General features: G+C 39.8%; 1 protein-coding gene and 1 pseudogene across 5 annotated transcripts in view; one reads left to right on the forward strand and one right to left on the reverse strand.

The window, feature by feature from the left end:
* BCAT1 (branched chain amino acid transaminase 1) overlaps positions 1–24,155 on the forward strand; it is a 113,683-nt gene that overhangs the window by 48,826 nt on the left and 40,702 nt on the right. For 3 of the 5 annotated variants that reach the window (XM_012739565.2, XM_076007571.1, XM_076007568.1), the window contains exons 1-5: positions 659–715; positions 1,734–1,805; positions 9,378–9,578; positions 16,850–16,960; positions 19,565–19,684. In XM_012739565.2, coding sequence (XP_012595019.2) covers positions 674–715; positions 1,734–1,805; positions 9,378–9,578; positions 16,850–16,960; positions 19,565–19,684 — 546 coding nt within the window. In that variant the 5' untranslated portion in view covers positions 659–673. Of the gene's footprint in view, positions 1–658; positions 716–1,242; positions 1,646–1,733; positions 1,806–9,377; positions 9,579–16,849; positions 16,961–19,564; positions 19,685–24,155 lie in introns of those variants that run through there. The other 2 variants (XM_076007570.1, XM_076007569.1) reach the window with 2 other exon arrangements.
* LOC142873408 (MICOS complex subunit MIC26 pseudogene) lies at positions 21,181–21,594 on the reverse strand (annotated as a pseudogene).

Below are 24,155 nucleotides of genomic sequence, written 5' to 3' on the forward strand. Positions count from 1 at the left end.
CCTGTAAACGACGAAAGGCGCAATCTTTGGGCAGAAACGGCCCTCTTAAAGGGATGCGGAGCCTGGTGGCAGCCCCCCCCCAACCGCAGTTCCAAATTTGGTGGCGCCAGGAAATCCAAAAACCGGATTCACATTCTTCCCCTTCGGTTTGCACAAGGGGGTCCGTGGCCGTCAGGAGACGATGCACAAAGGCCACTCCCCGCCATCGAACTCTCCGGGCCGAAACTGCCTTTTGTCATTGTGGTCTGGAGTCGGCGGAAAAGCTGCCCTAACTGCAATTTCCCCCAGGTTTCTTTCGCCGGGGCTCGAGAGGCTGTTCCCGGCCCCTCACCCAGAGATTACTTATTAAGTGAATGAGGATGCTAGCTAAGCGCCCGCACTTGGAAAGGCGCTGGCTGGCACGCAGGGCGCAGTCTCGGGCCACCCCACGGGACCAGGTGGCGGGGACAACGGCTTTGCATTTCGCCACCGCAGACAGACCGGGACCTGCCTGTGGGAGGCTCCTCCCCCAGGGATGCTGGAGGGGCTGCGTGGTTCCCTGCGTCGGGCCCTGGCGCGCAGCCCCGGGTCGTGGCACCCCGTGCCCCGCCGCCCGCTTTCGCGTCCCGCCGCGCGCCGCGTGCAGCCGCCGCCGCCGCCGCCCTCCGCAGCCCCGCGCGCCCGCAGCGCGCCCATGGCCAGCCCGCCGCGCGCCGCCGCGGCCCTCGCCCTGCAGGTACGCCGCCGCCGGGCGTCTGCGGACGCGGGGGAGGACTGGAACTCGGGGCTCCGGGGCCCGCCGCCGGGCCGGGCCGGGCCGGGCGCATTGCTGCCGTTTCCCGCACCGTCCTCCTTCGCCGGTCCCATGTGCCCTCCCCGCATCCCTGCCGCAAATCTCAAGTCCCAGCCTTTGAACTCCCAGCCCCCCACGCCCCCCCAACCCCCGCCCGATGCGTGACCGGCTCCGCGGCGCGGCGAGGACCGCCACGGGGACGTGAGGGCAGCCACGCGAGCCGCCGGGGGTGCGGGAGGCGGGAGCGGGTCTCTGCGCTGCCCGAACCCGCAGGCACATCCTGCGTGCCTTTGCCTCCCCGAAATACTTGGACCGCGGTCTTCTGCCTCCCTGGGTCCCTTTCTCCTTCCTTCCCGTAGTTATTTAGAAGATTAGGCTTTTTTTTTTTTTTTAATCTGCATTATTTTTCCCCAATTGGTCGGGCTTCCCTGTGTCTTTATGCTTTACCTTGCCTCCTATTAATAGCAGGAGGTTTTGTCCTGAAGGTGTGGCCTCGGAAGACCCTGCCCCGGGGAGGAAATGGCTCACGCCGGTGCCCACCCCTCGGGCGGGCTTGGTGCTGTGCGCCCGTGATGGGCACGACCACGAGGCTCTGCGCGCCCAGGAGATTTTCCTATAAATGGCTCTAAACCCTAGTCTAGACTATTTTCTGGGCTGTAAGGGAGACAATTGCCTTCTTGTTCCTTGCTGCCGAGCCCTGGCTCTGGAGGGCTGACCTGGAATTTACCCGGTCTTCCCTAAGCCACCAGAGGAGGACAAAAAACAGCGGCGACCTCGGCGGGACGCGCTCGCCTGGGGCTCCTGCCGTGCGTGCCGGCGTGCTCGGGTGTCTGGTCCTCCGTTTTCTGTTTGCCTGGGTACCGGAGCGTCATGGTGAGTGTGGTGGGTGCGTGATGTTGGTGACCCCAGGCGCCAGTTACCCACCTGCATTTACTTAATGGTGGTTTAATTCTTCTTTAAGGACTGCAGTAACGGATGCTCCCCAGGATGTGCGGAAGGAGGAGGGTGCAAAGAGGTGGCCCAGACTTTCAAGGTAAGTTGTTTGTCAGAGGTTGTGTCTGAAGCAACATTCAACTGAGCCAGTCCTTTTCTTGTTGAGATTTGGGGACATTTTCACTGTGTAGGTTATTTATACAGTAGATGGGCTATGCTGTCATGCATTTTAAATTCCACTTTCAGGGTGAGGGGGAAGCCATTTGGGGGGGCGATAGTATATTCATCACATCGAAAATCACATAGGAAGTTAGTTGCTTATTTTATTTCATGAGTCTTAATTTTTTTTCCCTTGGAAAATAGTCGATTCGTGAATCTTATTAACCTAGGCGTTTATCTGATTACATAATAAGAATGACCTTTCACTCGTGGAAAAAGTTAAACTGATTATAATTTTTCTCTTTATGCAGCTCATAATGCTTTATAGTAAAAGTGTTGCATTTCTTTTCCTGTTTGAATTATGGGGTTTGTATATTAAATAATCTAATACTTCACAGGAGTAATGAGATAGGAATCTTGTAAAAGTACTTTGAAAATCATAAAAATACAAGTGTAAGATGTAGTATTATTATTTTCTCTATAAATCATTATCCACCACCTCCCAGCTATGGAGGTTTCTGCTTCTCTTAATACCTAGTTGTGCTTTTCTGCCTGTTTCGGTCACTGTCAATTGTCATCCATAGCACAGAGCGTTCTAATGATCTCACATCCTGGCAGAGTTCAGAGAGGGAGTGAAACTTGACTCATCAATTTCGTAGGCACTCAGCCCTTACAGTGTACCAGGGACTGTGCTGGGCATTGGGAATCCAAAGATAAATTCAAGTTAAGGTGTCTGCTCACAAAGATTTTTTTAAAAACCAAATTATAAGAGATTATAGCAATTTCTTTACTGAAGTGAATTTGTCAATTTTATTTGTATTATTTCTGATCCTTTAAAGATAATATCCTCTATAGCCCTGTAGCAGATCTACCCTGCTAATCCATGAAGATTAAGTTGTAATACATTTGAAGACTTACATATTTAGATATGGGTTCTTAAAAGAATGAGGTAAAAACAGCTGGGCATGGCTCACGCCTATAATCCTAGCCCTGTGGGTAAGGCTGAGGTGGGAGGATTGATGGAGGCCAAGAGTTCCAGACCAGCTTGAGCAACATAGCAAGACTCCATCTCTACAAAAAATAGAAAATTTATCCAGGCACACCCATTGTCTCAGCTACTTGGGAGGCTGAGGCAAGAGTATCACTTGAGCCTAGGAGTTGGAGGTTGTAGTGAGCTATCATGATGCCACTGCACTCTAGCCAGGGCAACAGATCAAGACCCTGTCTCAAAAAAAAAAAAAAAAAAAAGAAAGGAAAGAAAAGGGACACCTACTTGATAATCTCTAAGACTCATTTTATACAATAAGTAAATTCCTCAAAAGGGAATAGATAGATAAAATTTTTCCTGAAAGGCTGGGCATGGTGGCTCATGCCTGTAATCCTAGCTCTCTGGGAGGCCGAGGCAGGAGGATCACTCAAGGTCAGGAGTTTGAAACCAGCCTGAGCAAGAGTGAGACCCTGTCTCTACTAAAATAGAAAGAAATTAATTGGCCAACTAAAAATATATGGAAAAAATTAGTCGGGATGGTGGCGCATGCCTGTAGTCCCAGCTACTCGGAAGGCTGAGGCAGAAGGATTGCTTGAGCCCAGGAGTTTGAGGTTGCTGTGAGCTAGGCTGATGCCACGGCACTCACTCTAGCCTGGGCAACAAAGCGAGACTCTGTCTCAAAAAAAAAAACAAAAACAAGAAAACTAAAAAAACATGAGTTATAATAGATGCATTCACAGCACACCTATGATGAGGCAAATGTAAAATGATTTGATAATTTGGAGGAGAAAAATGGTGGGTTTTATATAGACCATCTTTGTTTTTGATAAATTTATACTTTAATTGATACATAATATTTGTTCATATTTCTGGAGTACATGTAATATATTGTTACAGGCATAAACTGCATAATGACAAAGCCTGGGTATTTATCATTTCTTTGTGTTGAGAACATTTCAAGTCCTCTCTTCTAGCTATTTTGAAATATACAACACATTGTGAACTATAGTTATCCTATTCTACTGTTGGATATTAGAACTTATTCCTTCTATCTAGCTGTATGTTTGTACTCATTAGTCAATCTTTCCTTACTCCCACACACCCTTCCCAGCCTCTGCTGTCTGTCATTTTACTTTCTACCTCCGTGAGATTAACTTTTTTAGCTCCCACACATGAGTGAGAACATGAGATATTTGTTTTTCTGTGCCTGGCTTATTTCACTTAACATAATGACTGCCAGTTCATCCATGTTGCTGTAAATGACATGATTTCATTCTTTTTTTTTTTGAGACAGAGTCTCACTTTGTTGCCCAGGCTAGAGTGAGTGCCGTGGCGTCAGCCTAGCTCACAGCAACCTCAAACTCCTAGGCTCAAGCGATCCTATTGCCTCAGCCTCCCCAGTAGCTGAGACTACAGGCATGTGCCACCATGCCCGGCTGATTTTTTTCTATATATATTAGTTGGCCAATTAATTTCTTTCTATTTATACTAGAGACGGGGTCTCACTCTTGCTCAGGCTGGTTTCGAACTCCTGACCCCAAGCAATCCACCCGCCTCAGCCTCCCAGTCATTCTTTTTTTTATGGTTGAATAGTATTCCGTTATTTATATATACCACATTTTTTTGTTCGTTTGTCCACTGATGAACACTTAAGTTGATTGCATATCTTTGCAATTATGAATGGTGCTCAATAAACATGGGAGTGCAGATATATCTTTGATATACCGATTTCTTTTCTCTTGGACAGATACCCAGTGGTTTGATTGCTGGATCATGTGGTAGTTCTATTTCTAGGTTTTTAATATATATATATATATTTTTTTTTTTTTTTTTTTTTTTTTTTGAGACAGAGTCTAACTTTGTTGCCCAGGCTACAGTGAGTGCTGTGGCATCAGCCTAGCTCACAGCAACCTCAAACTCCTGGACTCAAGCGATCCTCCTGCCTCAGCCTCCCGAGTAGCTGGGACTACAGGCATGTGCCACCATGCCTGGCTAATTTTAGTTATTTTTTAGTAGAGACAGGGTCTCAGTCTTGCTCAGGCTGGTCTCGAACTCCTGAGCTCAAACGATCCACCCGCCAAGGCCTACCAGAGTGCTAGGATTACAGGCGCAAGCCACTGCGCCCGGCCTATTTTCTCTCTTTTTAATGATAGCCGTTCTAACTAGGGTTGTATTTGACACATCTTTCTATCTTGTTTGTTAATCTATCCCATTTATAACATTTTGTACTGCCATTTGGGTCTCTCCTGGGTAGTTTTCATATTGCTTCTCCCCTTTCACCTTATGATATAATCATATTAATGTGAGGATGCTGTTTTCTAGCAGGGCCCACTAATGAGATGCCTTATTACATATCCTAGAGAATCTTTCTGTGCACCCCGGGGTCCTCTTTGTTGAAAGAGGTCAGCCATCTGTTTCTTCCAATTCTCCCTGCTTCACATATTGCCACAGTATGTGACACTCCAAACCTGTGATTCTTTTTATTATTGAGACATCACTCTGTTGCCAAGGCTAGAGTGCCATGGTGTCAGCCTAGCTCACTGCAACCTCAAACTCTGGGCTCGAGCAATCCTCCTGCCTCAGCCTCCTGAGTAGCTGGGACTACAGGCATGTGCCACCATGCCTGGCTAATTTTTTCTATATATTTTTTTAGTTGGCCAATTAGTTTCTTTCTATCTTTGGTAGAGACGGGGGTCTCGCTCTTGCTCAGGCTGGTTTCGAACTCCTGACCTTGAGCGATCCTCCTGCCTCAGCCTCCTAGAGTGCTACACCATGCCCAGGCCAAACCTGTAATTTTTATCATGCCTCTTTCTTTATTAAATTTTAAAAGAGAATATGTAAAAGATAATGAACATTTAAAATGGCTGAATGTGGATTTAAAAAAAGAAAAAAAAAAATGAACATAGCACCCGTGGCTTTCCAAATAGTGTAAGGAAAATGCACAGAAACCCATTGTAGAACAAAGTTTTAGAATTTCTGATTCAGTTGTAATGCAGACTTGGCATCCATAAAGGATGGCCAGTGCAGAGAAGGACAGATGTGCTGCAGAGTGGTGAGCAAAAGCTGTCACCTGAATGCTGGCTACCCAGTCCTCAGAGGCTTGCAACCTTGTGGCACTTCCATGGGCTTCTTCGTTACAGAACAAATGATGACCCAGTCACAAACTCTGAATTAGAAAATTGTCATTCTTAATATGCCCTGTGTTTTTGTCAGTATTTATTGTCATTTCACAATCAGTCATTGCAGCATTCCCAATTTTTCCACAAGCATATGGTATGAGACATCAAAGAATGTGGGGTATTAGAAAGAGATTAATTATGCAGGAGAAAGTATCATTTTGCAAATACTGTTATTTTTATCTACCTTCAGAAAGGAAATTCAGAAAAAGAAAAATGATTTTTATAGAACACTGATAAAAATTTTGTAAGCAGTTGTTTTCTTTTTTTGTGATGCCGATTTTTTCCCCTTAGTACTGCATTTTCTATTTCCTCCATCAGACACCCAACTTCAGTTAATATTTCGTTTACTTTGAGTTTCATTCAACTGTATCACCTAGTTATTCTTAGGTTAAAAGCAGTTTTTTTAGTTTTTGGAGTTGCAGAAGTTTTTTCAAATAGAGGAAATTAGAGTTCTTGATGAGATTCGGAAAGCCATCCAGTTGTGCCTTACTTTGAAAAACTGGATATAGAGCATTCCTTAGGTACAAATCAGAAAGGCTGCTATTCATATCATTAAAAAATCACGTGTCTTACAAAAGAATGTAGTGGTTTACTGAAACAGAATTCATACCTGGTGATTTAATCATTCATATTTAATTTTCAGAAATTTTAAGTTGAGCATAAAAATCACCTTATTCTGTATCTCTGCTTTGCCAGTAATGAATTTAATCCTTCTGGAACAGTGGATTGTTGTGAGTGGTTCTAGAGAGGGCTCAGAAAACTAAAATTTGTATATCCTGGGCCACAATCATTCTTTTCACCTACTCTCATCTTTCTGTTTTTTGTTTTGTGTCTTACTACCCTGTGTTTTCACTAAGAAATTTTTACTAGTAGTCTCAGTGCAAGAAAATTTGCATCAAATTTGTCTTACAATATTGATGTGGTTCCAGATTTTTCTTAGCCCACCATCCTCCCCATCCACTAAAAAAAGCTAACCAAAGCAGCATTCATCACAAGTGCCTCATTGTGCAAGAATACTGTGACACTATTCATGTAATAAAAAGTTTGTGTTAGAATTTCACTCGCTTTAAATCCAGGCCATCTTCTATGAAATGAGTCTATCATTCATTGCAGGATGTATCTGAAATAAGCCTGACATTTGCAGTATTTAAGAAACCCTTTACTGTTCTGTGTGCTGGGCACTGTGCTAGCTTTGCAGATTTAACTGCAAATACTCTAGCCAGAGTTCTTGTCTAAACAGTCTAGGGCAGGGGTTGGCAAACTTTATTAAAGGGCCAGATAATAAATATTTTAGATTTTAGGGCCATCAGTTTTCTGTCACAACTAGTGGACTATATACCACCATTGAAGGTGGAAAAAAAAAATGGTGTCACTATGCTCCAAAATTGTATTTACAAAACAGGCCAACTGGTGTCACCTACAGGTCAAATTTGGCCTGACTCCCTACCTAGGCTAGAGGATAATAAGAGAGAAAGGGGATTCAAAGATCACAATAATTTAGCTGGACTGTATCCCTTTAAATACATTTATTGCACTCAGTAGAGGGTTTTAAGTTAACTTATTCACTTCGATTAAAGAATGGTAGAAGACAGTCAATTTTCTGTTGAAACTTGGCATTTTGCAGACACATTACAAAGTAGCATCACTAGACTAGCATGAACATTACTTCCATAATAATATCTTATCCTTAATGCTCTATGCCTCATTGTGCGGTGAGCTTTCTGGCTGCTTTAGAATATGTTTTTCAGCCTGAATATTATTCTAAAAATAAACTGCTTGTCATTCATAATATATCAAGTGACTGAGATAGCTGTAAGGTGGCAAATTCAGTAGAAGTAATAAGATCATTTAGAAAATAATGATAAGGGCAGGTGCAGTGGCTCATGCCTATAATCCCAGCACAAATGGGAGGCCCAGGCAGGAGGATCACTTGAGCCCAGGAGTTCAAGACCAGCCTGGGCAACATAGAGTGACCTTGACTCTATAAAACATAAAAAATAATTAGCCAGTGATGGTGGCATGTGCCTGTAGTCCCAGCTACTTGGGAGGCTGAGACAGGAGTATTGCTTGAGCCCAGGAGTTGGAGGTTATAGAGTAAGCTGTGATCGTGCCCCTAAACTGTAGCCTGGGTGATAGAGTGAGACTCTATTTTATTAGAGAGAGAGAGAGAGAGAGAGAGAGAGAGAGAGAGAGAGAGAGAGAGAGAGAGAGAGAGAGAGAGAGAGAGAGAGGAACTGATGATATAAACTGAAGTTCTGTGTTTAATTTGGGGGAAATGAATATTTTTGTGCATTAAAAGAAGTAGAGTTTAACATTCCTTACAACCTGTTTACAGTTTGAATTTGTCCCTGTTTTTTGAGCTGGTCAAAAGAAGCTCCTTCCTCTTTGTTTTTTGTCAGCATCCTACAGCTGTTATAAAGTGAGCAGTTGTATGTCATTTGTTGCTTCCATATTGGGTCATTTGTAATGGGCAAACTGGACATGTGGGAGTTGTTTCCTATTACTCTTATTTATCTTTTTTTGAATAAGAGGTCCTTTGTTCCCTATTTCCTCAACACAGAACAGAGGTTTTGTATCTTAGTGTTCATTCTCTGCTACTTCTCTGTTTTCAAAGAAGAAAACATTTGCTTCACTCCATTCCTTCCTTCCACGCAGGCGTCCCCGACCTATTGTGAGCTGTATAATTATTTCATTATATATTACAATGTAATAATAATAGAAATAAAGTGCACAAGAAATGTAATGTGCTTGAATCATCCCGAAACCATTCCCTTCCCGCTTAAGTCATGGAAAATCTGTCTTCCATGAAAATGGTCCCCGGTGCCAAAAAGGTTGGGGACTGCTGTTCTACAGGGCATCCAGAGGATTTTGAAGACTTGTGCCAAGAATTCTTTGGGGGAGATGGAGCATAGCCGTTGTGAAGTAGAAATTCATTTTTTTAAAAAAAATAAATTCATTTCTTAATGACATTAACAAATCATTGTGAGCATTGCTGTTTTTATTACGAGCGATACCCCTTTCTTCTTTCCCAAGTGCTCCACATGGGTCCTCTCATGAGAGTGAAGAAGGGACATGTTTGCTTTTTTGCGTCATTTTACTGCACCTGATATTTTGTCTTTGTTTCTGAATATCACGTGAAATTTGGTTCTGATGATCTATCAGGCAGTGCATGTAGGCCAAATGCTGAATGCAGGCAGGATTGGTTTGGCTCACACAGGGCTCAATTTCTGTGCGTGTCGCCAACATTGAAGAGTCATGTGATTTTGCTTTTTCCCCTCTGTGTCATCTATCCAATGGATGTTCAGTTACTGTTCTTTAATAATGGTGCTGATTTTTCTCCCCCCAGGCTAAAGATCTAATAATCACACCAGCCACCATTTTAAAGGGAAAACCAGACCCAAAGGCTCTGGTTTTCGGAACTGTGTTCACGGATCACATGTTGACAGTGGAGTGGTCCTCAGAGTGTGGATGGGAGAAACCTCATATCAAGCCTTTTGAAAACCTGTCACTGCACCCCGGCTCATCGGCTTTGCACTATGCAGTGGAAGTAAGTCCGTGGGATTTCATGGTGGTGGCATGCTTGTCCTTCACTGCCCTTCACTGTGCTTGCTAAAATAGCTTTTGGGCAATGTGGACTTTATTGTGTTTACTATGGGAGGTCAAAAATATCTTTAAAATTTTTCCTGTAGACAATTGGATTGAGAATAAATCCTAGGAATTTATTTTTCAGATAATCTTAATTTTTCTGTGATGTTAATAAAGCAATCATTTGGAGCAAATAGAAAGGACAATTGGAGGGAAAATTAGCAATAAAAAAAAAAACAGTCCTGTTGATTTTTTACTAAGTCACCTCTGTTCTCAGCTCTTTTAATTGAGAAGGGGTCATTGAGTACAATATTATGATTAGATTTTAATGCTAACACCTGTTTTTATGACCAGTAATAATGTGTAGTTATATATGTTAAGGGACATGTAATTAAATGTCCTTCTTCAGGCATGAGTTGAAATAATTACAAGCATAAAATGTTTTGAGAATTCTTTTCTTGGTCCTCAGCATACACAGTTAATCAGATATACAATATACTCCCTAGTTCCTTAATCCCTTAATCCCTATTTTATTTCTTTTTAATATGCTGGATGTCTTTCCCAGGATATTGTGGGTATTGGAAATAGTCGTCTCCCTAGTAAGGTACTAAAAGATGGTAATAGTAAAATATTAATAGATATAATGTTACAGTAACTACTTTTGTTTATTGAATTCCTGCAATGTGCCTTGTATTCTCCTTATGTGAATCATCTCATTTAATTATCCTGAGCAGGAAAGGATGTGCTTAAGCATTCAGGTTTTGGAGTCAGACTTCCTGGGCTCAAATTCCATCTCAATTGCTCTGCAAGGAGCTCTGTGACTTGGGGAATTTAATCACTTGTGCTTTAATTTCTTTATGTATAAAATTGGGGTAGTGATTATGTCTACCTCATCATATTCTTATAAGTATAAAATACATTAATTCATTTAAGCCCGTAGAGCCATGCTTCGTGTATAGTGATAGCCCAGTCAGCTATTGAAGCAGTAGCCTCATCGATTACAAAAGCGGGCTCGGAAAAGTTGTTTCTTGTCCAAGATTATACAGCCTCAAGGGTAGAGGCAGGGTTCCAATGTGGGATTCCTATTATATAACCCCTAAACATATACACTAAAATAACTGAGAGTCTTGTCCAATTAACTTGTTCCAAATTAAAAATTCACGTAATTTTGGAAACATATTTACTGCCCATGTGTACCCAAAAAAGGTTGACTGTAGCAGCTTAAGTTCCCATTCCCAGCTTAGTCTCTTAACTGTATCCACTTAAATGCGTTCTTTCATTATTTGCCCTCACCATGTCATAGGGTGTAATAAAGAGCATGTGAAATAAAGTATTTTTTTTCTTTTTTTTTTTCTTTTGACAGATCTCTTAGTTCAGGTGAAGAAATAAAATATTTTTAAATTTGAAAGAAGGGATGTGGCCAAGCCTAGGGCACTGGTTCTTAAATTTAGTGTGCATCAGAATCACTTGGCTCCCCCTCCAGAGTGTGTGATTTCTAATAGATTTTCAGGTCATGTTAATTCTCCTCCTCCAGGGACCACATTTTGAGAATTGCTAGCTGATAAGAAGTAAATGAGGAAGGAGTAATATCATTTTTGAAAATTAAAAATTTTGGTGGTTATTGGTTTTTGAAAAGTCTTTGGAAATTTATTTAGATGAGTTGGAATGCTAGTTTGATTAGTTTTGCCAATTTAGATTTTTTAATTTAGGATACTACAAGTAGAAAAAAATTAGCTGGGCATGGTGGCATGTACCTGTAGTCCCAGCTACTTTGGAGGCTGAGGCAGGAAGATGGTTTGAGTTTGAGGTTGCCGGAAAGCTATGATGATGCCACTGCACTCTATCCTAGGCAATAGAACAAAACCCCTTCTCAAAAAAAAAAAAAGGCCCCCAAAATAAAAAAACCTTTCAGATATTTATTACCCACATATAGTTACAACACTAAAAATAAGATGGATTTTAGGATCAACAGGCCTGATGAGGAGAAGAGAAACATGTTCAAAGATATTACTCAGATTATTAATTTTGGATTAAAAATATAACTATTATTGAATTTAAAAATCAAGTTTGTATCCAATAATGTGGTATCCCAAGCAGTATTAAGAGGAAAATTCATAGCACAAAGTGCCTACATCACAAAAGTAGAAGAAGAGTTTCAAAGAAACGACCTAACAATGCATCTCAAAGCATTAGAAAAGGAGAAATTAAGCCTATGGGAAAAGCCTGAAACATAAATGGAAGAGATGTTTCAACAACAGTATTTGTGGAAAAACCCTATGAAATAAAAATACCTGCCTAACTTTTTGGGGGGAGGTTTAAAAAGAAAGATAATTCTTTGAGAACAAGGTCATGGCTGGTTTGCTCACCACCCTGCCCACGGCACCTGGCACAAACCTGGGCACATAGTAGGCACTCGGTATTCACCGAACAAGTGAACAGGAAATGAAATGAATATGCCTAGGAAGAACAGCCAGGGACCCTGAAGTTCTCTGTACAAGTTTAAAGACTCCTTTCCTGTGCCTATCTTACAGAGACATCCTATATTGATTTTGTCATTCACAGTTTGGACCTTAATCCTAGAAGTTGATTTTTGTGTGAAGTAAGAATCCAATTTGTTTTTTTTCACTTGTGTATACTCAATTTCCCAGCACCATTTAATAGTCTTTAATGATCCTTGGATTTCTGCAATATCAGTTGTAATGTCTCCTTTTTCATCTCTGATTTTATTAGAGTCTTTTGTCTTTTCTTAGTCTGGTTAAAGGTGTTTCTATTTTCTTTGATTACCTTTTCAAAAAACCAGCTTTTTGTTTTGTTGATCTTTTGGTTTCAATTTCATTTATTTCTCTACTGATTTTTATTATTTCATATTCTACTAATTTTGGGTTTGGTTTGCTCTTATTTTTCTAATTCTTTGAGATGTATTATTAGATTGTTTCTTTGAAACTTCTACTTTTTTGATGTAGGAACTTTGTGCTATGAACTTTCCTCTTATTACTGCTTTTACTGTATCCCATGGGTTTTGATATGTTTTGTTTTCATTTTCATTTGTTTTGAGAAATTTTTACATTTCCTTCTTAATGTCTTCATTGATCCACTGGTCATTCAAGAACATATTGTTTAATTTCCATGTGTTTGTATATTTTCCAGTATTCCTCTTGTTATTGATTTCTAGTTTTATTCCATTGTGGTCAGAAAAAATAATTGGTATGATTTCAATTTTTTGAATTTTGGGACACTTGTGGTTTGACATGTTCTATCTTTGATAATGATCCATGGACTGAGGAGAACGTGAATTCATTCTGTAGCTGTTGGATGAAATGTTCTGTAAATATCTATTGGATCCATTGGTGTATAGTGAGAATAAGTCCAGTTTCATTGTTGATTTTCTATCTGGATGATCTGTCCAATGCTGAAAGTGGAGTGTTTAGGTCTTCAATGTTTATTATATTGTTTTTTATCTCTTTAGCTCTGATATTGTTCGCTTTCTGTATCTTGGTGCTCTAGTGTTGGGTGTATATATATTTAGCATTGTTATATCCTCTTGCTGAATTGACCCTTTTATCATTATATAATGACCTTCTTTGTCTTCTTTTACAGTTTTTGTCTTGAAATTTATTTTGTCTGATAGAAGTATAGCTATTCCTGCTCTTTTTTCATTTCCATTTACTTGAAATATCTTTTTCCATCCATTTATTTTCAGTTTGTGTGTCTTCTTTTTTTGTTTGTTTTTGTTTTTTGTTTTTATATTTTTGAGGATGGGGTCTCACTCTTGCTCAGGCTTGTCTGGTCTTGAACCCTTGAGCTCAAGCAATCATCCTGCCTCAGCCTCCAAGAATGTTAGGATGACAGGTGTGTGCCACTGCACCCGGCGGCCATATTTGTAACTTTATAGGCGAACTGTGTTTCTTGCAGACAACATATAGTTGGCTCTTGTTTCTTATCCATTCAGCCACTCTACGTCTTTTGATTGGAGAGTTTAGTTCACTCACGTTTGACGTTACTATTGATAGGTAAGGACTTACTATTGCCATGTTCTTATTTGGTTTCTGGTTGTTTTGTAGCCCTCTGTTTCTTCTTCCTTCTTTCCTGTCTTTGTTAAAAGTGATTTTCTCTCGTAGTGTGTTTCAATTTCTTAATTTTTATTTTTTGTGCATCTGTTGTAGGTTTTTTGATTTCAGGTTACCATGAGGCTTGCAAAAAACATTTTATAAGCAATTATTTTAAACATATGACAACTCTGCTTACAAACAAACATAGACAAGCAAAGAGAAATCTAACAGAAATTCTAAGCTTTAACTCCACACACCACACACCACTTTTGGACTTTTTGTTGTTTCCATACATATAGCTTTATATATGTCAAAAAGTTGTGGTTATTTTTGATAAGTTTATGTTTTAGTATCATGCCACTCTTTCCTGGCCTGTAATGTTTCCACTGAGAAATCTGCTGCCAGACATATTGGAGCTCCTTTATATTTTATTGTTTTTTAGGACCTTTTCTTTATTCATGACCGTTGAGAATTTGATTATTAAATGCATGAGCTAGTCTTGTTTGGGTTAAATCTGCTTGCTGTTCCATGACCTACTTATACCTGAATATTGATTTTTTTTTTCTCTAAGTTTGGAAAGTTCTCTGTTATTATTTCTTTGAATACATTTTCTTCCCCAGTCTATCTCTACTTCTATGAGTTTGACCTTTTTCTTTTTTCTTTTCTTTTTTTTTTTTTTTTTTTTTTTTAGTAGAGACAGGATCTCGCCACCCTTGCTCAGGCTGGTCTTGAACTCCTGAGCTCAAGTGATCCTCCCGCCTCAGCCTCCTAAAGTGCTAGGATTACAGGTGTGAGCCACTGCACCTGGCCAACTTTTTTAGATTCCACATATGAGTGGGATCATTCAGTATTTGTCTTTCTGTGCCTCACTTTTTCACTTAGCATAACATCCACCAGATTCTTGCATGCTGTTGCAAGTAACAGGATTTCCTTCTTAAGGCTGAAAAATATTATGTATTATATCTTACATTTTCTTTATTCATCTGTTGATAGAGACTTAGGTTGCCTGTTTATCTGGGCTATTGTGAATTGTGCTGTAGTAAACATGGAATGCAGATATCTCTTAGACATACTGATTTCAATTCCTTGGAGAGAGAGAAATAGAGAGAGAAAGATACACATTCAGAAGTGGTATTGCTGGGTCATACAGTCGTTCTATTTTTAGTTTGTTGAGGAACCCCAAAAAGTTTTCTGTGAAGGCTTAATTTACATTCCCACCTGCAGTGTACAAGGGTTCGTTTTTCTCCACATCAGGCGTCCTCAAACTACAGCCTGCGGGCCACATGTGGGCCACCTAGCACATCTGGCCCTCCGGGTGTTTTTGCCACCGCTGCCTGTCCTGCTTAGCAGCCGACTGGTCCCGGGCCCACAGTGCGCATGTGTGGAATGTGCGCCGCACTCTCCAATGGCCCTCCAACGGTCTGAGGGACAGTGAACTGGCCCCCTGTTTACAAAGTTTGAGGACCCCTGCTCCACATCCTCGCCAATACATATCTTTTGTCTTTTTTATAACAGCTGTTCTAAGTGTGTACAATTTTAAAATTGTGAAGTAAATTGAACTGTATGAAGTACCTTTTTTATCTTCAGTAATTGTTCTTGACTTAAAGTCTGTTTTTTTTTTTTTTTTTTTTTTTTTTTTTTGAGACAGAGTCTCACTTTGTTGTCCAGGCTAGAGTGAGTGCCGTGGCGTCAGCCTAGCTCACAGCAACCTCAAACTCCTGGGCTTGAGTGATCCTTCTGCCTCAGCCCCCCGAGTAGCTGGGACTACAGGCATGCGCCACCATGCCCGGCTAATTTTTTATATATATATCAGTTGGCCAATTAATTTCTTTCTATTTATAGTAGAGACGGGGTCTCGCTCTTGCTCAGGCTGGTTTTGAACTCCTGACCTCGAGCAATCCGCCCGCCTCGGCCTCCCAAGAGCTAGGATTACAGGCGTGAGCCACAGCGCCCGGCCTAAAGTCTGTTTTTTTATATTTAGTAATATGACTTGACCAGCTTAATTTTGTTTGGAAAGTATTTATGTGATATATTTTTTTCCATATCTTTTTGTTTCAGGTGTTGTCAGCTCAGTCCAATCTGACAACCTTATCTTTTAACTGAGGCTTTCGTCCTGTTTTATTTAATAAATTAACAATATATTTGCACTTAATACCACACCTAATTTTGTACTTTTTTGATTGTATTACATGATTCGTATTTCTTTTTTTCTCATGTAAGCTTTTAAGCTATAAATCTTTAAAGTCTCTACTTTTCATTATCATTCAGTTCAACCTATCTAATTTCCATTCTTTCTCATCTTTGATCCATTGTTTATTTAGTAATGGATTATTTCCAAAATGTGGATATTTTCTAGTTATATTTTTAGTATTGTTTTCTGGCTTATCTTATGGCTGGGAAGCATGTGAATTTTACAGCTGGGCTCTGTACAGTGTAAGGCTCTGTATGTCATTAAGGTAAGTTTGTTATTTCTGTTGTACAAACATTACCTATCTTTACTGAGCTTTTGGCCTGTTTGTTCGATCAATTACTTAGAGAACCTGTGTTAAAATTTCCCACAAAATTATTGATTTTTCTGTTCTCTCTTTATCAGTATGTACTGACTTCAGATCCTTTCAAATCTCTACTCAGTGGTTTGTCTGGGGCAGTCCTTTGATTTGAGGGGACTAATGTGCTCTAACGTTGTATAGTCTTGAGTTGCCTAGTTTCTACGATATGGGGGACTGAACCAGCTATGGTCACATCTGGACTATCCACTACCAACATTTGAATGAGCCAGATTAAATGAAGGGATACAGGGGTACTCTTTGGGCATCAGGGTGCCATGGGGCCTTTGGTTTCCATCCCCTTTGCCTTGGCAGTTAGCCCATGTTGCATGACTGAAGATGTTCTTCCCAACTCCTTTTGATAACACCTAAATGCTATTTAGCAGTGTGGCTCTTACTAAGGTTAACTCTGAATTCCCACCAATTCTGGTAATAAAAGGACTTCTTTGTCCCCCTCGAGTTGCTGTAACCAGTCCTGTTAACCGTTGGCCTTTCTAGATGTAATGATCTCAAGTTGAGGTCAATGTCAACAGCTTTACACAATTAAAGAGATGAGCACCCATAGGAAAGCCAGTCTCTTGAACACGGGATGTTTTCATTGAGTTACCCTTTAAGATTTATTTCTCTTTTATCCTCAGTTATTTGAAGGATTGAAGGCATTCCGAGGGGTAGATAATAAAATTCGACTGTTTCGGCCAAACCTCAACATGGATAGAATGCATCGATCTGCTGTGAGGGCCACTTTGCCGGTATGTAAATTTAGGACTTTTGTGTTTCTTTTAATGTAATGGGTCACTGTGTTTACCACCAAACAAATCCTTCCGAATAATTAGGTCAATATTCAATACAAATCATCTGAACATTGAAGTTACTTCTGATCTACTTTATTTATTTATTAAATAACGCTTTCTTTTTTTTAAAAAAATTTAATCTTTATATTTTTATTTATTCTTATTTTTTTTCTTCTTTTTAAATAAGCAAAAGAACTCTGGAAGTATGTTTCTGATCTACTTTAATTAGTAAGGTTAAGAATACAAGGAAATAACCAATACCAATTGGTAAATCCACAAGGTTTCTTTTTTTAATGAGTATCTGGGGTAGGGGGGATTAATGTGTATGTGAGGGACAAAAGGATAAGGGCAGAAAATATACCTCCAACTACAATAAAATGTAATGGCCACATGAAATGATAATGTTGAAAATGAAAAATACGTGCAGCACAGATATTTTGGGGATATTTTGCCTACTTGCTTTAGACACTAGCCAAGTATATAGTGATTAAATTATTTTGATATTTTATTCTAAGTTTTATTTTGAGATAAAAAAAGATAGCAGAAGCCGGGCGCAGTGGCTCACGCCTGTAATCCTAGCACTCTGGGAGGCCGAGGTGGGTGGATTGTTTGAGCTCAGGAGTTCAAGACCAGCCTGAGCAAGAGCGAGACCCCATCTCTACTGAAAATTGAAAGAAATTAGCTGGACAACTAAAAACATATATGTATAGAAAAAATTAGCCAGGCATGGTGGTGCATGCCTGTAGTCCCAGCTACTCGGGAGGCTGAGGCAGGAGGATCGCTTGAGCCCAGGAGTTTTGAGGTTGCTGTGAGCTAGGTTGACGGCCACAGCACTCTGGCCCTGGCAACAAAGTGAGGCTCTGTCTCAAAAAAAAGATAGCAAAAAGGTTTCTCATAGCCATTGGATCCTAGCTATTATGTTGTTTGTTATGGAGCAGAATTCATCATAAGACGGGTTAGAATTATATCCTATGGTTCACATCTAGGCTGGAGGTGACTTAGATCACTCTGTCCCATGAGACATGACCAGGTTGCCTTTCTGAACTGAAAGGAGTCTTTGCCTTCTTTTATATATTCTGCACATCTAACCTTCAGGAACTTAGCCTAAACTGTGCATGGAAGAGAAGGGGACAGGTAAGTCCAAGTAACTACTCTTTTTTACCTATATTCTTCTTCCTCTATTTTTGTAACCCAGGCTTCACCTACCTCTTTTAGAGGCCATAATGTAGAAGCAGAAAGGAAATTAAGGTAAATTCTTTGGACTAGATTTTAATTTCACTCTTATATCCATTACAGATAAATCACTGGGGAATACTTTAAAGTATTGCCCCATATGTTAACATGGGGCGAGAAGGAAAGGAAAGTTATATTTATTAGACATCAACTCTGCTACAAATTGTGTTATGTGGTTTCACATTTCTTACCTACTTAATCATAGCAGTAAGCCATTGTCAAGAAGGTATTTATGGCTGAGCGCGGTGGTTCATGCCTGTAATCCTAGCACTCTGGGAGGTGGGCGGATCCCTCAAAGTCAGGAGTTCAAAACCAGCCTGAGCAAGAGCGAGACCCCGTCTCTGCTAAAAATAAAAAGAAATTAATTGGCTGACTAAAAATATATAGAAAAAATTAGCCGGGCATGGTGGTGCATGCCTATAGACCCAGCTACTCAGGAGGCTGATGCAGTGAGCTCTATTTAGATGCTTGCTTTCTGACTTATTTCTACCTTCAAAAATGTAACCTGTCATGTTTCTTAAAGTATGGGAAGTATGTTTCTCTGCATTGCAAGTGAGAAGAAACTATTTAAATTATTTTTACAAATCATTACTCATCTAGTATATGAAAACCTTTTTCTCCTCAGAAATAAACTGCGCTTTGTTTTTGCCCATTTTCTTCTTGGGTTATTTGTCTCTTTCTTAGTGATTTTTTAGGACATCTTAACATATGCTGGCTATAATACTTTGTTGGTTATTTGCTACCAATAACCAGTTTGTTGCTTTTTGTACGTTTTAAAAAAAGAGCAGAAGTCCTTTAAGTTTTACACAAATTTTCTCTATTTTTTTCCTTTGTGATTTGTTTTCTATCTCTTATTTAAGAATCTTTTCCTACCTTAAGGTCACAGAGATATTTTGTATGTTTTCCTAAAAGTCTTAATGTTTTGTCTCATTTAGGCATATGATCCAATTGTAACTGATTTGGGAAGATGGTAAGAGATAGGGGTCTAATTTCTTGTCTTTCCTGTGTGGATAGTTAACCATCCCACCACAATTTTTGGAGAACAAAAATCACAGAAAAATAATTTTTGTTTGGTTTTATTAATTACAACAATTTTTCAATTGTTCCATAATAATACATATTTATAAGGTACATATGATTTAATGCATGCATACAATGTGTAATGATCAATTTAATTGGCATATCCATCACCTTGAACATTTATCATTTCTTTGTGTTGGGATTATTTTTATTACTTTTTTAACAGTCTCAAAGCTTCAATAAGAATCACTTCTTTATTGCTATATTGGGAGAAAATTCCATCATTTATTATGTTTTTTATTCTTTCAGGTGTTTGACGAGGAAGAGCTTTTAGAGTGTATTCAACAGCTTGTGAAACTGGACCAAGAATGGGTACCCTATTCAACATCTGCTAGTCTATATATTCGTCCTACATTCATCGGAACCGAGGTGCGAACTGACTCCCTATTTGGGGGTACTTTGGTAGACATGCTATCATTGTCTATTCTTGTTTGAAACTTCTAGTAGTACCTTGAAATAGCCCCCCATAGCATCATTAATGATTTCTTTCTCCTGATTTTCAAGACCTAGGGGTAGCAAACCTTTTCTGTAAAGGGCTAGATAGTACGTATTTTAGGCTTTGTGGCCCATATAGTTAGTAACACAAGTACTCAACTCTGGCATCATAGTACTAAAGCAGCCATAGACAGTACGTAAATGATAGATGCATGAAGAAAGAGCAATGCTGTTTGCCCTCCCCTGATCAAGACTAATCACTGTTTTCTAAGTTGACAAGTATAACACCTCCCATGGTGGCAGAGCTTCTCTCTGGCAGAAGTGATAATGGCTTTGAAATTTTGGGGAGGGAGAGGTGGTACTTTTCATTTTCCTGAAGTCTTGAGATGACTTGGCAAGGAGTTGGGAGCAAAGTATCCTTTTCCCCCACAGAAAAATGCTGGAAAGAAAGTTCACAAAGTGAGGTAGGGAAGGAACTTGGAGAGCTGGGATGGCAGGTCTAAAAACAACATGATCTTAAGATCTCCTGGTGAGCCGTTGCTGGGCTGAGTGCCCTTGCAAACAAAGGAATAGACTTGGGTGTGCCCGAAGGTGGTCAAGGCCATTCGAGTGGTGAGTGTGTTATATAAAGACCCTGTCACTTGTCTCCTGTATCTGCCAGGCTGTGGCCTTATGGATGGTGGAGGATATTGAGGGGTAATTGATGGAAGGAGATTGATTATGGGTGGCAGATGAGGGGCCTGGGGCATATGGAGATCCTTAGGAATGCAGCTAATGAGATTAAGCTCTTTTGCTATAGTCTAGCCATTCTGTTCTCTGTTAAGTGATGGTGTGGTTACCAGGTTGTGTGAATGCAAGAAGTAGGGAAATATATAGGGCAACAGAATAATTAAATACCTAACTGTTTTATTGGCATCCTTTGATGGCTTTTGAAAGACGACTAAGTACTAAGGGTCAAAAAATTTCACGAATTGCTTTCTCCGACGACTTTTTAAATTGTCCCAATTCTTTAAAACTTATCTACTTCCTTAAGATTTTTGGCATCTAAATATTATTGAATCTTTTTTTTTAACTTGGATTTTAATTATGTACCTAAATAGCAACATGAGAATGAGGAGTTCTAAGGCTTGTACATTATCTCTAGATGAAAAAAATTCAGATTAGTTTGCTTATAGGATGGTATCACCCAAGAAAACAGAGGCCTAGTATAGTTTTTCCTGAAGAAGAAAGCCAGTTTAATACATTTAATACTGACTTCTCTGCCATTTTTCTGTAGAAATATTGATTTACTGTATGGAGTTTCCAATGTTTACCTATAACTGATTAATATGGGCAGAGCATGGAGTTTTCTACTTATTTCCAGGTGAATTCTTCACATTTCCTGGCTTTTGAAAGCTCCCCTTCCATATAGCTTCTACGACTATGTATCCTCATAAACCCCAGTCATGTAATTTCTCCCTGCTGACCTGGACAAATGTGGTGGCTTGTTGTGGATAATAGATAGAGGAAGCTAATCCCATGAAACCAGGTGGATATACCAGCTTCTTTACTTTTGAACCTCTAGCCAAAAGGAGTCCAACAAGGCCAGCAAAACCAATAACACCAAGTCTTGGAAAAAATCCAGGAGGTGCGTTTTGGAGATATTCATAGCTGTCTAACCCCCACTGAACCAAAGTTTGTATCTTGGGCTTAGTTTGGGAGGATGTTTCCTGACACCAACGTGTATATGGCTTGCAATAATGTCGGAGCTGTGAGATGCTTTCTTCAAGTTGGGTCCGTGGTTCTTCCACATATTTAGATTTTCCCATGGGAGCTGAGTAGAGTGAAAGCTCATCAATCTTCATGGGATTTGGGGGAGGTGAGTCCTTTTTTGGTGCTGCATAGACTTTTAAGGTGAGTAGGCCCAGGCTGGCTGGCCCCACAGACCTCTGAATTAACCTTGAACGTGTCGCTGGCAGTGGTGGCTCCGGCAGGGTCCTATTGAATCTTTTAATATTACTTTTTAACCTTATGATGAGAAGAAGTAATTTTTAAATTTGGTTGAGCCATTGCTACTAATCTCAAAGCACTACCTTCCAGTTACTAAGGGTCTTTCCCAGTCTAAGATCTGATTCTTCTGTTCCTAGTTTGTTGAAAGTTTTGTGATGAATGGATGCTGGATTATGTTGATTGCTTTTTCTTAATCTCTTGACATGATTATGTAGTTTTTGTCCTCTTCTTCCATTATTAATTAATTAATGAATTCATTTTTGGATGTTAAATCAGCTTTACATTCCTGGGCAAAATCCTACTTGATTATGATGAATAATCCATTTTATATCTTGATGTATTCAGGTTGCTAATATTTTGTTAAGGATTTTTGTGTCAGGGTTCATGAAAGATTGATCTAGTTTCTAAATACAGACAGTCCCTGACTTAATTACAGTGGTTCTACTTATGATTTCAACTTTACTATGGTGTGAAAGTGATACAAATTCAGTAGAAACCGTACTTCGAGTACCTATACCATTCTGTTTTTCATTCAGTAGAGTATTCAGCAAATTACATGAGACAATGAATACTTCGTTATAAATAAACTTTGTCTTAGATGATTTTGCCTAACTGTAGGCTAATGTAATTATTCTGAGCACATTTAAGGTAGGCTAGGCTAAACTATGATGTTTGGTAGGTTTGGTATATTAAGCGTTGTTCAACTTAGCAATATTTATTTTCAACTTATGATGTGGTTATCAAGACATAGCTCCATCATCAGTTGAGGAGCATCTATATCTAATTCTGTGATTTAGTAAGTCTTTAGACTGCCAGAATCCTATAATCTAGATTTACACAAGGTCTTAAATCTGATTTTGTAGTCTATCCTACAGCCATACAGTAATCCTCTTTATTAGGGCGTCCTCAAGTTTTTGCATTTGAATCACCCACGTGTTATTTAACATACATGTATAGAACCTAATCCTCAAAGATTCTGATTGAATAGATCCAGATGGTGATTCTGATCGATGCCCACTCAAATTCAAACACCTTACTTAGCGTAAAAGCCCTGTCAAGTGGTTCTCTTGTACTACACTCTATCAGCTTACATATTTGATTATGCTTGGGACCTCAAAATCAATAATTTTTTTCTTTTTGAGTCAGAGTCTCACTCTGTTGCCAGGGCTAGAGTGCCATGGCGTCAGCCTAGCTCACAGCAACCTCAAACTCCTGGGCTCAAGCGATCCTCCTGCCTCAGCCTCCCAAGTAGCTAGGACTATAGGCATGTGCCACCATGTCCGGCTAATTTTTTCCATATATTTTTTAGTTGGCCCATTTATTTCTTTCTATTTTAGTAGAGACAGGTCTCACTCTTGCTCAGGCTGGTTTCGAACTCCTGACCTTGAGTGATCCGCCCGCCTCGGCCTCCCAGAGTACTAGGATTATAGGCATGAGCTACTGCACCCGGCCTAAAATCAATAATTTAAAAAAAAAAAAATCTACTTCCTAAGTTGTGACATAAGAAATGAAAGAAATAACTAATGGCATTTGGTGAGTCAACATTGTTTATATTTGGTCTATAACATTTTTATCGAGTATCATTTTCGAATTAATGGTATAGGTAGAAAAATAACCACTTATAATTCAGAAATGAACATGATACAAATAACATCTAATAAAATATATCGATTTAAAAAATTCTGTAGCCCAGAGACATTATATAATCCATGTTGGCAATTATCCTGCATTAGCTTTTCAGGCTACATTTGATACTTGTGGGCCTGGCTGGAGACTGGTGCCAGTAGCTGCCTGTTCACTGGGATTCTGTCATCAGAGATGATTAGCTTTTGCTTGTCTTTTTGCTTATTTGGTTTTATGATGGCTCTGCCCTGTCACTATCTTCACAGAATAATTACAAGTTGACTTCTATGTCAGTTATCTGACTTTCTGGGGCCTTGTCTTGCTTCTCACTGACTTCCATGTTTTTCTTTCACGTCCTTTTCATGGTTAGATTAACTGGGTGTTACATCCAAAAGGTATTTTGATTTCTTTGAAGAACAAACATATGTTGGGATAATTTTTCTTTTCTTTCTTTCTTTTTTTTTTTTTGAGACAGAGTCTCACTTTTGTTGCCCGGGCTAGAGTGCCGTGGTATCAGCCTAGCTCACAGCAACCTCAAACTGCTGGGCTCAAGCCATCCTCCTGCCTCAGCCTCCCAAGTAACTGGGACTACAGGCATGTACCACCATGCCCAGCTAATTTTTTATATATATATATATTTAGTTGGCCAATTAATTTCTTTCTATTTATAGTAGAGGTAGGGTCTTGCTCTTGCTCAGGCTGGTTTTGAACTCCTGACCTGGAGCAATCCATGAGCCACCACGCCCGGCCTTGGGATAATATATTAATGATATAATTACCTAGTTGATCACCC

The sequence above is a fragment of the Microcebus murinus genome, chromosome 10 (assembly GCF_040939455.1).
Source record: "Microcebus murinus isolate Inina chromosome 10, M.murinus_Inina_mat1.0, whole genome shotgun sequence".
NCBI lineage: Eukaryota > Metazoa > Chordata > Mammalia > Primates > Cheirogaleidae > Microcebus > Microcebus murinus.